The 16,135-nt window shown below is 40.7% G+C and overlaps 1 protein-coding gene across 1 annotated transcript; it reads right to left on the bottom strand.

Moving 5' to 3' along the window:
* Positions 1-2,374: 2,374 nt before the first annotated feature.
* LOC129724251 (rhythmically expressed gene 5 protein) lies at positions 2,375-13,646 on the bottom strand. Its single transcript, XM_055678977.1, has 3 exons — positions 13,110-13,646; positions 5,970-6,150; positions 2,375-4,322 (listed from the first exon to the last, which is right to left on the bottom strand). The coding sequence occupies exons 1-3, from the start codon at positions 13,221-13,223 to the stop codon at positions 3,703-3,705; spliced, it is 915 nt and encodes a 304-aa protein (XP_055534952.1). The 5' UTR covers positions 13,224-13,646; the 3' UTR covers positions 2,375-3,702.
* Positions 13,647-16,135: the final 2,489 nt, after the last annotated feature.

Below are 16,135 nucleotides of genomic sequence, written 5' to 3'. Positions count from 1 at the left end.
GCATGGGTAGTTCCCTCAGTGCGTGTGAAGGTAAACCCATGAAAAATCGACAATTTTTATCCATTCTTGTAATGTTAACGTAACGGCTCGCAAATGCTTCTCGAAATTATTACAAGCTGCACACACGACTTCGATCGACATTTCTTCCCAGATTGTCACCAAACGGTTCATAGAAGTATCCAGAGTCATGTCTTTTACTTCACCCAACTTTCCTAGCATGTACCTCTAAATGCTAAAGTTCAATATGTTCAAATCGAGAGATGATAAAACACAGTAAATTTGCCTTAGGGGCCATCCTTATTCCACGTGGACAGCTTTGGAGGGGGAGGGATTATGTTATGTCCACGGTCCATAAATTTTGTTTAGAATTTATATGGGCAGTTGTTCACGGAGAGGGAGGGGGGTCAAAATCGTTAAAAATCTGTCCACGTGGAATGTGGATGCCCCTCAAGCGCTATCGCTAAATTCTGTTGAAAGCAGACACTTTCTCTCCGAATAATTCCTTGGCATTAGGTAGCAAATGGTCTTTAATGATAGTGATAGATTCTCCGTTTAAACTTCAAAATTTTGAAACTTCAACACGAACGAGCTGACAGTGATACTTACTTTCAGCTCCAATCAGTTGACAGTGACAATGCTGACTGGCAACATTACTGTGATTTCGCACACGCTATGTTACTATAGCGATGTTTATGCGGTGGAGGATAAAGCTGCCTACCTACTTCATTAACTTCATGCAATGGATTGGCTCAGATCAAATAATTTCGGTATTAAATAGGACATATCATTTATGTCACTGATATGATTTCCACTGATAATTGACTCGGGTGACACTCAATATCAGTTCGAAGAGAGTGAAAGTGAAACTGCTTGCAACACTGGTTGTAGTTAGTACTATTTAGTAATTTTCATACCTTTGTCAATTAATAGCAGTGGCAACTCTCCTTTGTTGGATATTGTTCCCCAAACCATCACAACTGAAGCATTCTGGAATCGTTCCACTCCTCTTTTATTGGTTGGAATATCAGGAACAAGGATGGAAAAAATCGTATCACATAACAATCATTTGGGTATCATTATTGAACTTGCTATTCATAAGCTTCCAATCCCAGCAAACCATCGCTATTAAAAGTAACACATTCTCACGCATGCAAGAGACAACTTATAGCAAAGAAATATATGGTAGCTTACTTTGATGATTTTGTTTCAGTATTGCCTGCTTTAGGTGAAGCGAGCAACATATAGCGAGTGTTTCACGAAAGAATCGTAAACGATTGCAATCGAGCGATCGCAGCGATTCTTTCAAATGTTGTTTGCTTGCAGGCGTAATTCGGCTACTCCACATCGTGCTTTCACCGTGATACACCGCGATGATTCTTAGTGATTTCAAATATCACATGCTAATGCACCATACTACCATTTCCGTAAGCATTGATGATACCTAGTTGCTCTGGTAAGCAAACAGTTGAACGCAATCTAACGTTCATTTGGATTCATAATTTTGTATCACTGGCGATAATATCTCAAAGCTTGTCGCGATACCGTTGAATGCAAGTGAACTTGGATACAATAAATACTATCGTGTTTGAATCATTAAGTCACCTTCTATGGTATTCGGAACTTTTAGAAGCGAAAAACAATCAGCAGCGTTTCTATGGAAAACTTGTACGCGAGTGGAAACAATTGAACGATACCTGATAAATCAAAGAACACATTTGCATGAAATATTGCTAGTGAGTGAAAATTTCCATGCTTGATCAGGAAGACATGCTACATACACACGACCATTCTACTTGTTCAAAACAGCCTTCAACGTAAACAATTTTTCATCTGATAAAAATGTGTTTTGGGCAGCGTGCGTCTTCGGTAGCAATCGAGATCTGGCAACCCTGTTGGTAGTATATCTGCGAGATAATCCGTGAATCTTTTCTTTTTTGAAAGCTCCGTATACAGGGTGATTTTTGATTATTGTTCGCATAGTGTTATTACCCGTGACGGTTTGAAGTAATAAACCATGAACAACAACCAAGATATCAAGAATTTGACTCACGGCTTAAAGTAGAACGAACATTCCAGGTTATCTGAGTCATGAGTTATAAACCAATCCAAAACGAGGTTTTCAAAATCGAATATGTATTATATTGTATGAATCGAACGCAAGATTCTAGTTCCACCTGTTTGACATCAGCAGCGAAACAGTAACGTATAGATTGCGTAACAAAGAATTGACTCATGATTTAGAAATTTGTGAGATTTTATTTTTCACACGTGAGTAAATCTAAGTAAGTTATGACTTGTGGAATGCCCATGACGAAATCCCAATAGGTATGCGTGCTTTGTGATATCATATGCAAGCAGAAAAAAAACATTATAATTATTTTATAAATAGCATTTATTGCTTATTGTATCGTTTGTGCCAGTTTGACCAACTTGCTACTGAATTTTCGCGTAAACGAGATGTGAAAACTGTATATTTTACTTTGCCTAATTGCTCGACAGTAACTTACATATCTAGAAGTATATCAATTAAATCACATTTGCTTGGTTCTTACTACGTTTGTGTTTGTTTTAAGCTCATACTTTTCTTATAAAAAAAAACTAGCAATAGAATCGACGTTTCTATTCTGTTAAGCCACCTCCACAATTGTATTGTTGTTTTCCGAAAATTTTACTTCTTTTGTCAGCAAAAATTTTTCGTATTTTCAACCAAAGCATGTAAACTTACTAGTTCCAACTAAACCTAAATCTTAGCGTAGATTAGTTAAATCTTTAACTTTCCAAACAATTTGGAATACCTTGTGATTTCGTACCAAATTTCCGATTGGCTGCCTGATATATCCGGAAGAACTTCCTAAGATTAGCTTTCCAACTTGACTCGCGACTAGTCACGCTTCACTTCCGTCCGATTGCACTTCCAAAATTTGATACAAAAGCGATAAAAAATAGAGTCAACCTTGACATTAGTATTAGTGATCATATATGATTCGCTCTCTAAGAATACTCATAAATAAGCATGCTTGAAGCATCTAGCAGAACAAAACAATAATTTAAGAAACAAGTCTCCATCGTATTCTAGTGTTTTCTTATTCATCACAACCTTTTGCTTTATAAATCTTCATCGGGAAGAACCCTTTCAGAACGGCCAGAGTCCCCATGCGAGGGGGACGCGCAGTCTGAAGCGATTCTTACGCCTACTTTACTATATCTTCCTGCTCTACCGCGGTTTACAACTGCTGCCTGGCAAACAGCACGACAGAAAACAAAACTAATATAATGAGAATGAGTGACAATGATTGGTAATAAATATATTAGCTTTTAATGAATGTCTCTCGGATGTTGGTTGGTCCCAAGGCTCGCGGGTACGCTACTCCCACGCCACTTGGGACCGGAGGGCACTGTTCAGAGGCCAACCCGAATGTCGGTGTCGACGTGAAATTTGGTAAACAATGCGTTTTCTTTTCACTTACTGTACTAGCTAGCGAGAATGCGTTTGATTTTCCTTCTCCTTCTTTCTTCGTTTCCGGTTTGATTCGACAGCTTTCGGCAAGCTCTTGATAAAATGGCCCATGATTCGCGGTCTCTGATTTGTGGTCGAAGTATGTCGGAGTGACCGTGAGTCCTGTAGTTTTCATTAGACGTAATGTTAGAACACTTAATTAAAATCACAATCAAGGTTATTCTACGAGCGCCTCCACCCGGGTTTTAATTCAGCAGCCTGCCCTCGGTCCCATAGGAGCTGATGAAACCGATGGCCGACAGGGGGGTTATCGTTTCGGTTGTTGACGCCGGCAGTCCATGGTGATCGTGAGCATTTTCGTTGTGCTTCAGATTGGTGTAGATCTGCTGGAAGGTTGGCATTTTTTCTTTGCCAATAGTCATCTCCTTGATGTCGTCATCCTTCGGCAGTGTCTTGTGATGAGGGGCATCCACCGGGGTACCGTCCGGGCGCAAGCGTACCACCATCGGACCGGACAGGTAGTTTGTGTTTTGTTCCACCGGAGCTAGGTTGTCGAAGTGACTCGATGCAGCTGTCTGATATTGATATCGTTGAGCACCGAATCCACCATTGTAGGGAAGATAGTTCTGGGGTTCGGCATACTGTGCGTCCGGAGCCGATGCAGCGTTACTGTAGGAGTCGTACTCGGAACCGTACGGGGAGTCCTGTTTGCGATGCGGAGCAGGCTCATCGAACAGCGGATTGTGCTCGTACTGACTGTGCTCGTACCGGCTCAGATCGCTGACAATCTGAGCCGGGGCCTCCGTTGAGGGCTGGTTCTTCTTTTTGCCATTCTTAGTGTGGCCGTCCATCATGGCATCCCAGACTGGAAGAAAAATTAATACGCTTCATTAGCTATCGCGTGTAGACAACAAGATATATACCATAAAATAGGATAAGTTGTCGATTAATCATTTTGCTTTGCTCTGACGGACGAACGCTGGGGGAAGAGGTAAGACGAGCGCGCGCATCGCTTCGCTAAGATCGAAGATCAAAGAACAAAAGTTCGAGGTCACTTCCTCGAACTTTTCTTCGATCGATAGGCTCGCGCGGGTTTCCTGGTTTGCACGCAAAGTGGGAGATTTGCACAGCATTGCCGCCTGAAAGCGAACTATCGAACGTCATCTTTGATGACGTGAAGGCTACGCCGACCGGCGACTCGGCTGAAACACCTATCAGGGTGGTGTTTTTTATTGCGTTTAATCGAACTATTTCGTCTCGGCGCAGTTGCAAAGGTAAGTAACGTACGACGGCTAGGGTGTTCGCGATTATTATCATAATTTAAACTTGAATGGGGATGATGAGCTCGGCACGAATAAGACGATCGCTGCGGATGGAAGCGAGACCTTAACTGAATCTCTCAACTGCAGTGATACGATAGAATATTTCTTTTTCAATATAAGTGCTTTTAGTTATTTTATTTTTTGCCGAAGCCGAACTGTTTTTCTAAGCAAACTTTTTATGAATCCTAAAAACGCCACAGCGGGGGCCTAGTGTGGTTGGTAACGTCTCCGCCAACCACGCTCGACGCCTGGGTTCGAATCCCACCGTCGACATAGGTGTCGATGGTTGTGAGGTGGCGTGATCCACTCACAACCAACCCAACTGGTCTAGATTCAATCCTAGCCGACACCGGGAGTTTTTCTGAGGCGAAAAATCTCTGGGATCACGCCTTCCATCGCATGAGGAAGTAAAGCCGTTGGCGCCGGTCCGTTGATAAACGGGTCGTGAGTTAGGGTCCTGGGTGTGGAGTCGCCTCCCTGGGCGTCGGTGATTGGCCACAACAGTGGCGGAACTAGACCGACGGAAAATAAGCGAGAATAAAAAAAAAACGCCACACACGAAAGAGGCTACATTGTTAGGAAGCTAAAAGCTAATGCTGCGAGAGGAAAAAAATGTTTACGGCAGGAGATAAACTCGCTCGCTCTACGCTCTATAGCTAACGAGCAGAGCTAAAGATGTTACTTTTTTTTTCCCCCCTGAAGACATCTAGCAGCTCGCGAAGCCGTTGAAAATAGCACGCACATCTGTGGAGACTTTTAAGTATCAGGAAGGCAATTACTAGAAATTACTACACAATTAGTTTAAATGAGCCGTTCGTGTCGCAGGTCATTGCGAGAAACATTTGCTTGATGGGCACACAAAATTTACAACTTCCTTTTCTGTCATCACAAACGAAAGCAATCAATCAGACGATTGTGTCGATAGTGTCAAATCAAATGCCTAACCTCATTCCAAAGCATGGCTTCACGCTTCCTTAATTACTTTTTGACATTGAGCTGCCAACACGAGACTTCTCGAAAAACAATACTGCCTTCCTATATGTGTGTTACCACTTCACCTTTCCAAAGTCGCATTCAACGCTGTTGTATTGACTGGTTTGCTCAATCCGTCATCTAGTTTCACCTGTCTGTCCAGAGCAAAGCACGCAAATTAAGACGTCCACGCGAGAGCAGTCAAGATCAATACTCACTTATATCATGGGCATCCCGCTGGTAGGGGTCCATCGAGTCCAAGTGGGACTCGTTCATGTCCTGCAGCTTGTTGATGCCATACATCAGCAGGTTCCGCTTGCACAGATTAGTCGGCATATCTTGCGAGCCTTTGCAATAGTTGGAGACCTGTTTGGCAAACATCGAGTACAGGTGTGACATCTGAAAGTGAGCCAAAGAAAAACAAACAAACAAAATCAAATCAGCTGTTCGGTTTACGAGGGCAAAAAACAACGCATACGCACACATTCACAAACAAAACCGACGAAAGTTACGCCATGCGTACGCAAAACGCGCGTGACTTCAATGCTACGAACAACGAACCACGTCCGTGACAATCGAATAACACTTTCGCTGCCCTCTTCGCGGGGAATTCGGCTTACAACCCTGACGAGCGAAAGAAGTTAAAAAAAACAGTCCGGTCTAAATTTAAATTGCTAATCTTTACTAATTGAAACTACTATTCCGCAGAGCGGAGGCTGGCGGGTCAACTATCATTAAAAAAAGCATAACGCGGAGAAGAAAAAAAAAACACCCCAAACCACCGTCAAGGTTAGTCAAGGTCTGCCGCTGTTTAGACCACTTCCAGCTGGTGGCTGGATGATGCACGTAAGTAAAAAAACAGACCCACGTCTTTGCGTGACAAACACATTTTTTTCTGATTACTCTATTGCACTAGTAAGGCTTCCAATCCAATTTTGGTTTCATTGTGTATCGAAGCTTCGAGTTCTTATTTTGTCTTTCATTTCATTTCATGCCTATGTAATCAGTTGATCGGTACGCTTTGGTTTTTCAGAGTGGAAAGGGGTAAACTACAAACGGAGTGAATGTATGCAGGTATTGCTTGACTGGATTTTAAAAAAGAGTTCAATGATCCACTGTCAACAGTGGTTGCAAAAGAAATGCACTTGTGAAAGAATAGCTTAGAAATAATCTATTTTGATCATTTTACATAATTAAAAGGTAGTAATTTTAAAATGGTCGAGGAGACCATTAATCCTTTTAATTGATGATCAATGGAAAAATAATCTAAGAGCGAATAAAAAGTCATAAAAAGGTACAGACAAGACACAAAAATATATTGTGAAATGATTCGAACTTTGTTTGACAAAAGCGAAAGAAAAATTTCCCTAGAGCTCAAACTGAAAAAAATGAAAGATCATACAGGGTGCGCCATAGTTATTGCAACAAAAAACAAAGGACCGGTTACCACGTTTTTGGCAAGTAAGCTAAAACTTTTGAAATAAAAATAATTTATTGAGGAAAAAACAGTTTAAAAAATTAACAACTCATACAATGTGTCCTCCTTTAGCTCTGATGACAGCTCATAGACTCTTAGGATAAGACTCGACGGCGGACCGAATGTCATTTTGAGGAATTCCTTTCCAAGCTTTGAGCGAAGTCTTCTTCACCTCGCTCTAACTTGTTTGTTTTCGTGAGCAGGTCTGTGCTCCTAACATCCCTCAAATCGACAAGTCCATCACGTTGAAATCTGGCGTTGACATCACGTTGAAATCTGGCGTTGAAACCAGTCTTGAACGGCCTTCTTTGTGTGAGCCGGGACACCGTCTTGCATGAAGATGCAGTTTCGATTGTTATTCGTTTGCTGGGCCGAACCCATCACATTCTTTTTCAAAATCCCGTCCAGGTAGTAATCATCATCTATTTTTACTCCTTTTCCGACGAAAAACAGCTCGTTAGTGAAGAGCATCGTCAGGTGCTCGCGACGAATGATTCGGGCAAGAAGACCCTTGCATCGCACCAGCCTTTTTGTTGGTTGCGCGTCGGAAAGAGCCTGTTTTTTGGTATTTGTGTGGAAACAGTTGTTGTTGTTTCTAATTGTTTTTACTCAGTAAATTATTTTTATTCCAAAAGTTGTCTCTTACTTCCGAAAAAACATGGTTCAAAGTTCTCTGTTTCTTGTTGCAATAATTATGGCGCACCCTGAGGCTGTTTAACCGTTCGTATGAATTTTAGTGCCCCTAGCAAGCTCGGAAGTACGTCAAAAGACCGCAGAGTAAAAGCTCGCCGGGTTCGTCACTTTTACGTTTGTGATTAGTCTCTGAAGACTTTACAGACTTCCAACTTGACTAGGAGCACTGAAATTCCCAGGAACGGTTAAATAGCTTCAATATTTCATGTATTTTCCGTTTGAGCTCGAGGGTAAATTGTCAACACAGGCTTGCCTTATTGCTCAAACTCTCGAGTTCAAAATTAAAATATTTTAGTTTTTTATCGTTTCTGTGAATTTTGGTGCTTCTAGCCAAGTTGGAAGTGCGTAAAGTCTTCAGAGACTTAAATGATGTTTTCCCGTTAGCAACGGTAGAAGCGACGAACCCGGTGAGCATTTACTCTGCGGTCTTTTGGTTCCCTTTCGAACTTACTAGGAGCACCAAAATTCACAGAAATTGTTAAAAAGCAATAATCTTTCATATTTTTCCAGTTTGAGCTCTAGGGCAAAACCTGTGTTGACCAGTAAAATCATCAAAGTACCTTTGTATGAAAATATTTGAAAACAACCAAAATAACTTCGAATACGTTGCACAGTGGTCCAGGAATGTAATCTAGCGAAATTAATAACTCCAGATTGTGTTGGTTTTTCGAAATAGCGTTTTCGGCAACGCTCATGAGAATAACCAGGAAATATTTTTGTATGGAAATATTTGTTCTAAACATGTACTAAACTTGTACTAAACTAGTACTAAATTTGTTTTCTCCATTTTTTCAATTTAGGAGAATGATTTCTTTTACAAAGTTGTTTTCTTAGCCAATAATATGAAACTCTAAGCTTGTACTAAACTAGTACTATTTTTTATCCTTCATTTTTTCAATTTAGAAGAATGGTTTCTTCTACAAAGTTGTTTTCTTAGCCAATAATATGAAACTCTTCCGAAGACACAACTTCCCAAGAAGCTACAGTGTATGAAATATTGATTTTTTTTAACTAAATGGGCAAAAAACTTTTATTTTCATTCTATTTGTTTCCCTAAGTGTACTAACAATTCGGCTAGTTTCTAATTATAAATCTTTTGAACTCTGAACTTTGCCGCAGAAATAGGATGGCTATCATTTGTAGTTTGATTAGATATTTAATAAAAAAACCGAAAATTTTTATTATATTTTTTTTAATTTCATATCTCCATTAGCGCACAAAAGCGAAACTTGAAACCCTCAGGGCTGGAAGAAAACTAGGTGTATGTGAGTGATTTTGTACTAGAAAAAACATGCTATTTTGTTTCCAATATTATGCCAAAGTCTTGGGAGATGTGAAAAAGAAATAAAAAAGGGCTCTTTTGGTCTAAAAATATTTAGAACAATATTCAAAATAAATAGTTAAATCTTATGGAATGATTTTTTTTTTTTCAAATAGGATACAATAACAATAAAGGAATCATTGTTCAAAAATGATTTGATCCTATTTCTCGTCATTTCTCCATACATTTCATGAATTATCTCCAAAATCCAAGCATGAGTTTTTAAATTCAAACTTTATTTTTGAAGTTCATGTTTCATCTACTATAGAATTTTGAACTATACTTGAAAGTTCCTCAAATAAATGTTCTTTTGTTTTATGATTCAGAGAAATCATCGGATCAGATGTACTAAAGGGTGTTCAGAAACATCTTTGATGTTCACGAGGCGGTTGAATTGTCTTGATTGAAAATCTCGATAACTCCTGACGGATTTATTCAGTCTCTCCTTACCTTTTTTAATTTTTTTAAAACTCGTAGCCGTAGGTTATTTAGAAAAAATATGTATATTAGCAGTAAATGAACTTCGTGTAACACAATCAAGACGTCACCATGAATGCTAAGTACAATTTTCAAACCATGCCTACTGTGATCACATCAAGAGTATTTACGTGTGCTACAAATGCATATTTTGAAACCAAAATAGCACATATTTTATTCTCTTTACCGTTTCCGAAGACATTTATCATAATATTGGAAACAACATGGAACGTTTGTTCATTAATTTTGTGGAATTTCCCAAAATTATTCACAGAGTAAAAGCTCCAAGGAGCTCCGGGCTGAAATTTTGTCTACATATTCTCCCAGCCCTGAGAGTTTCAGGTTGCGCTTTTGTGTGCTAATTGAGATGTTCAAAGTTTGAAAGATTTATAATTAGAAACTCAAATAGTTTATTAGTACACTTAGAAAAACAAATAGAATGATAATAAAAGTTTTTTGTCCATTTTATCCAAAAAAAATGAATATAATGCTGTGGCTTCTTGTTAGTTAGTTGCGAATTCGGAAGAGTTGCATATTATTGGCTAATAAACAACTCTGTAAAAAAAATAATCCTTCTATATTAAAAAAATGCAGGAAAAAATTAGTACTAGTTTAGTACACGTTTAGTACAAATATTTTCATACGAAAATAATCCTTGGTTATTCTCATGAACAATGCCGAAAACTCTATCTCAAACCAACACGATCCGGAGTTATTAATTTCGTTCCGCTAGAATGCATTCCTGGACCACTGGCGTTGTTAAAATGACTAATACTTGTTAATTGCCATGAATCAATTGCAAGTCGTTAAAAAAAAACAACGGAAAGACGTCAAATAATTCAAAACATCAGAAATATTATTAAAATGAATTCTTCAAATAAGCAAAGTTTCATTCATCAAAACTATAAAAGCATGAACAAAACGTTTTTCGAAGAACATAGCTTCAAATCAAATAATGATCAATGAAACCTCATTTAGTAAAGCATATTCTTTAAAATCATTAAAAAATCATTTCAAAAAATAAAGGAAAAAAACAAGTGATTGCTTTGGGATTATTCTGAACATGTAAAAAGAGCAAAAGTCATCGGTGTAATGGTTACTTAATTAACTTTAAGTGCAATTCAAATGCTAATGAAAACCTTCATCAATTTTTCCTCAAACTGTATTGAACAACCTTAAAAATAGGGTAATTTGCTGAAGGCACGAAATTGGTTAAATACCTGGTTTTCAAGATCAAAAATTGTAATCGTAAAAAAAAGTGTTAATTTTTTACCATGGCGACCGTGACCTGCTCAAATTCGTGATTTTTTTTTAAATAAAACCATCGCAATTTTGAACTGTTGAAACACACTTGTTTTTTTAACACAGTTTACTAATATTTTGACACACAAAAAATTGACTTCAAAAATTGAAAACATTTGTTAGGTGATGTCATATGAAACCCCAAACCGACGCCGCTTTCAACGAAAATTCCACGCAGCAAAAAACATAACGGCAAGTAAAATTGACACAATAATAAATGTCCCGGAACTGCCCGACAACAACCCGCTCACTCCGCATCCTTTCCCCGGTGCATACCCCTGCTCGATAAATTGTTATTACTGGCGTTAATCGTAAGACGGTTCCAATCCACGCATCAATAAATTAACCCTTCCGCCTCGCCAATAGCTTATGGGGGAAACAAAACGTTACCCGTGGTCACACACAAAAAAAAACACCTATAAAGTTCAACAACTTCACCCGTGTATTTAAAATCCTGCTTCGGCCGAGAATAGAAATGCTAACTGGATGTGAAACTGGTTTTGGGTTTGTTTTTCAAACATTTTTGCAAAATCTTACGGTCGCAGACCATATACGACATTCGAAGATTCGCCTCAGGGTCACCGCGCTGGGCGTTGAGCTTAACTTACTAGGCGTATCGCGAAATCGGAGCCCGCCCTTCGAGGCGCGAACGCGCGCGGGGAGCTCTATTGAAGAATTTTACTATAATAAAAGTGCTAATTTTATTCAGCGCCAGCCGGTCGTCCCGGAACGAGAACCAAATGAATGCGAAATGTGCGCGAGAGCTCGCGCGCACGCCCGGACACGAGAAAGAGGAAGATGAAGTCCGGGATTTCGCGCTTCACGCTAGTCTGAAATGATTGTTATGTTTGGTCTCTTATCTTGCACGAGCTGTGGGGAAAATACCTGAACGTCAAGGTCATTCAAGGTTATCGATGCTTGTGGATCTTGCGTTTTCTACTGTTGCATATACATGAGACCTAGCAAGGTTCAGCTGGCCATAAATTACCTGCTCCCTAATAAATCCTCTTTAAGTATGTAAATGCGCTAGAGTGCACGATCCGATTGCATCAAACTGTGCGAAGACTCTTCAATCCCAAGTTCAACTAGCTTCAATTGACCTCTTCTAGATCAATCATTTGTTAGAGATGATGATAGAAGTCTCCACCGGTTTTCGTATAGATACGGACTGCGACAGCCGCGACGGTCGTGAACTTCCTCATCTCATAATCTCGGCTATTGCCAAAGGCAAAACATTGATCGTGATGGAGGCTGCGGTTGTATTCTAGAATTTAATGCCTATTGAATCAACAAGTGCCAATTAGTGCTGCGCTTCAACCCCGAGAAGCACGGTTACGTCATTTCGGCTCGGCTAGGCTAGGTGTCGACTTACAATTCCACGTGCACGATGTTTTCGGTCTGTAAATATTCTACACCGTCGACTGGTAGGATCTTCTCTGTCATGACCGTGACTTTGAATAAAAATCAACACGTCTCGAAGATTTGAGCATCTGTTTAGGGGTCAATTCAGTCTGTTTGACAGACAGAGTGGGAAGTATCGCTTAACGTGCCAAGAAAAACGTTCTTCCTGTTCATACATCGCGATAAATTCCAGTCTTGGTCAAGTCTGTCAGAAAACTAATGATGACAGCGCATACTCGCCTATTAACCCTTTTAATGAATATTAATAAAAAAGACAGGTTCAATGACTAAACTTCACATTTGAATCGTACTTTGTTTCGATCGAGCGTAACCGATTATCGATTAAATAATTTAAACCCCAATTGTTAGCCTAGGTCTTTCCCATTCGAACTAGAAGAATGATTGAGTGGTACAACATGAAACGATTCGACTAAAGATCGCCCCTGACCAGTGTGTAGGAACAACTCGTACAGCTTAACTTTTGTTGCACACGGGAAAGATTTACATGTTCAGATAACTCCAACAGTAATCGCTCGGGTAGCTGGCAAACAATTAGCGAAGCAGCATCAGCCGCATTACATCGGTGAGTTCGAATTTCGCGGAATCTCACATCAGCACTTGCACTAAGCTCTAAGTTGTCCGTTCCGCACGCTACACGCTTCACTTATTAATACTCGCGCCACTTACCTTTTCACTCCGACTCAGGTATTCCCACATGGGGATGGCGGAACCGGAACAAAGTGACAGCAAGGTTGTCGCCAGCAGTGCCACGCAAAAGGTACCTCTTACACCGTGCGCCATTGTCCGTAAACTGATCCACAAACGCTCCAAAGCTTGTATGCACTAGTTTCCTTTGTTCCAACTTCAAACTTCCACAACTGTTTTCCGCTAGCGATTTTCTTTTTTCTGCTTGTCTTTTTTAGCCAACCAAACACTTTCCAGTCACTTTCTATATTTTTCCCTCCTAACAAAGAAAGAAAAAAATACTATTTTCTTTCGCACCCTTCACCACCAGAGTGGGACCTCTTCAAACCAAGCTTGCTACACTTGCACTTTCCGTATGCAATCACACTATTTTCTGTAAAGATCACACTTTCCCAAACCTTCGCCTCGAACTTCAAACTTGCGTTATGTTTTTTATTTTTTGCTTCGTTTGTTGTTTTGCTAAACCACGTTAACACGTTCAGGTATCGTACTCGAATAAACATTGCCGCCCGACTGGGTTCCACTTTATATACGGCGAATGCCTTCGTGAACCATGACGTCATGGACCGACCGGCAGTCGCCGTCTCGGGCCGTACCCCATCCCCATCCCCATCTCTTCTGCGAACCCCTCGCCCAAAAGGCTTCAGCTACTGTGCGCTTGTCTAGAGGTCTAGACCACCACCACCACTACCACCGCCGACCGCTGTTTCTTCGACGATCGTCGGTGATCTTCGGTGATGCCGCGCAGCGCCGCGCCGCTTCAAAGCCTAAACTGACTGAACTGGTTGTTGTTTATTTACGCGAAATTCTATCGCCCGCGGCGCGATCGCGATTTTTTGCGATCATGTTGATTATTTCTTCGCGGCTTCTTCGTGGGTACCCAAAACAAAAACAACCCCAGCGCGGTACGGTGCGATGGCTGCGGGCATGGTTGAGGCAGGCGCGCGCGTATTTGAATACTGGCTCGGGCGCTTCTGTGCAACGCCTAAATTGGCTTAGCTATGCTCGATTGGACGCTGGCCGCCATTTGGAAAGTGTTATATCTTTCTAGAACACATTAGAGGAAAAGTACGCTTCGTGTACTGGTTTTCTGGATTTTCTTTTTAAACTGCAAACAATGAGACTCACTCCTAACATTGCTATCTCTGAACTGGATGGTTTTATTTCTCTAGTATTCCAAGTCGTCGTTCATCAGTATACATGAGTGGAGTAATATTATACCAATCAATCTAATTCCCAGAATTAGTCTATAATCATACATGGATTGAACCTACAATTTTTGACTAGTTCTTTTTGGAAACTACGAACGTTTTCCAATTTGTCAATAATGTGAAAACAAAAACACTTTGATTGAAAGTTGAGATAAAACTAACGTCACCTATCATTTCCAGCCTTTAAATCAATCTACCGGTGATTTAACACACTACGAATTGCACTGCGGACAGAGAGATTTTCACAATGATACGCGAACCTTTCCGTCTCTGAGAAAGGTGGTTGCGAGCGCCAGTCTGTTATAAAATTTATGCAAATGTGACCAACGACGCCAGCCGATTATCTTCATCAGCATCAACATCATCCGCGCAACTTGCGCCCAACGGATCTCCGTCCGGGGCAACCTACTCCGGAATGCGAACACCTCCCAGCGTATATTTGTTTGCAATATTTTGTTGTTTGCTGCTAGTTATTAGTGATGGCCGTGCGCCAGGCAGCCCAACCTTTCCGGGATTCGGGATGCGTTGAAGAAATCAGCTGGGGACGACCTGGGGGGAGGGGGCTTCAGAAAACCCAAACGAAAACATGCTAATAAATTTAGTTTTGGGGCTTTTTTTTTTGGAAGTTTTCGTGTGCCTCAGACAACCTTTGAAGGTAGTTACCCGCAAGCTATATTTGGCAGGGAAAAGATGTTTGCATTTTAGAGGTGGCGCATCGAAATTCCCGAAGCATGTGCCACGCATTGAAACTAGAACAGAGCGTGATCGAAAAGTTATAGTATCACTGTTAAGTTTTCAATGAGCCGAAAACAATCGTAATCCTGCTCGAATACAATTAAATTATGCAGCCAGTTTAAAAGTTCCGAATCCTTGAGACGTTTTCAAGGGACTAGAGCCTAAATAGGATAAAGTCACGTTAATATTTGGAAGCCTATTTCCACCAAAAACACATCTGCTAATATACCACAACGCGCCTTTTTTTATTCAACTAAGGTAATTCAACCCTCTTCATGTTTATTTTCTTTCTCTTGGTGATCCACGACCATAAATGTGTGAACTCCAACGCTCTTAAAGTCATCAAAGGACGTTGAGGAAGAATTTTTGCGACTTTCTTCTCGAAAGCCATACAGGGTAGAGGTGAGCATTTTCGGCCCTCTGACATCTTATACATTTATGAAATAAATGCAAATAACTGGATGGACATTAACAGAAGTCAGTTGAATCCAACCGATGCCGATCCCAACGAACCTAACTGAAGTCAACTGGCTGCGCGACATGCAGTGACAAAGAATCTGCCTACATTCTCGGGCAATCTGGAAGAGTACGAGAGCACCACTAGGATATATGGCTTCAGCTTGAAAGGGAGAGCACTCAAGACCTGCTGCATCCAGTGGTGGTGTCATCAAAACGTTGCGAACGGTCGACCAGAAGTTTTCGTCCACTCGCTAGTCTGCAAGAATCGTGAATTACAAGCGCCGAAGACAAGGAAGTTAAGAACTCTAATCGATTTCGGTATCGCAGTCCAGAACAGATGTGCGACGATCGTACTTACTTACTTCCCTGGTGAAACATCCCTCAGGATTTCACCTGCGTCACAATGTTACGCCAACGTCCTCGGTCCATAGCAGCTTGTCTCCAGTTTCTTGAGAGTCTCACACTTCTAAGATCTTGCTCCACTTGATCTGACCACCTAGCTCGTTGTGCAACTCTACGTCTTGTACCGGCCGGATTCAAGACGAACACCATTTTTGCGGGATTATTGTCCGGCATTCTTACAACATGTCCCGCCCATTGTAC

Source organism: Wyeomyia smithii, chromosome 2 (assembly GCF_029784165.1).
Source record: "Wyeomyia smithii strain HCP4-BCI-WySm-NY-G18 chromosome 2, ASM2978416v1, whole genome shotgun sequence".
NCBI lineage: Eukaryota > Metazoa > Arthropoda > Insecta > Diptera > Culicidae > Wyeomyia > Wyeomyia smithii.
The sequence above is the reverse complement of the archived record's forward strand: the minus strand, read 5'-3'. Positions and strand labels throughout refer to the sequence as shown.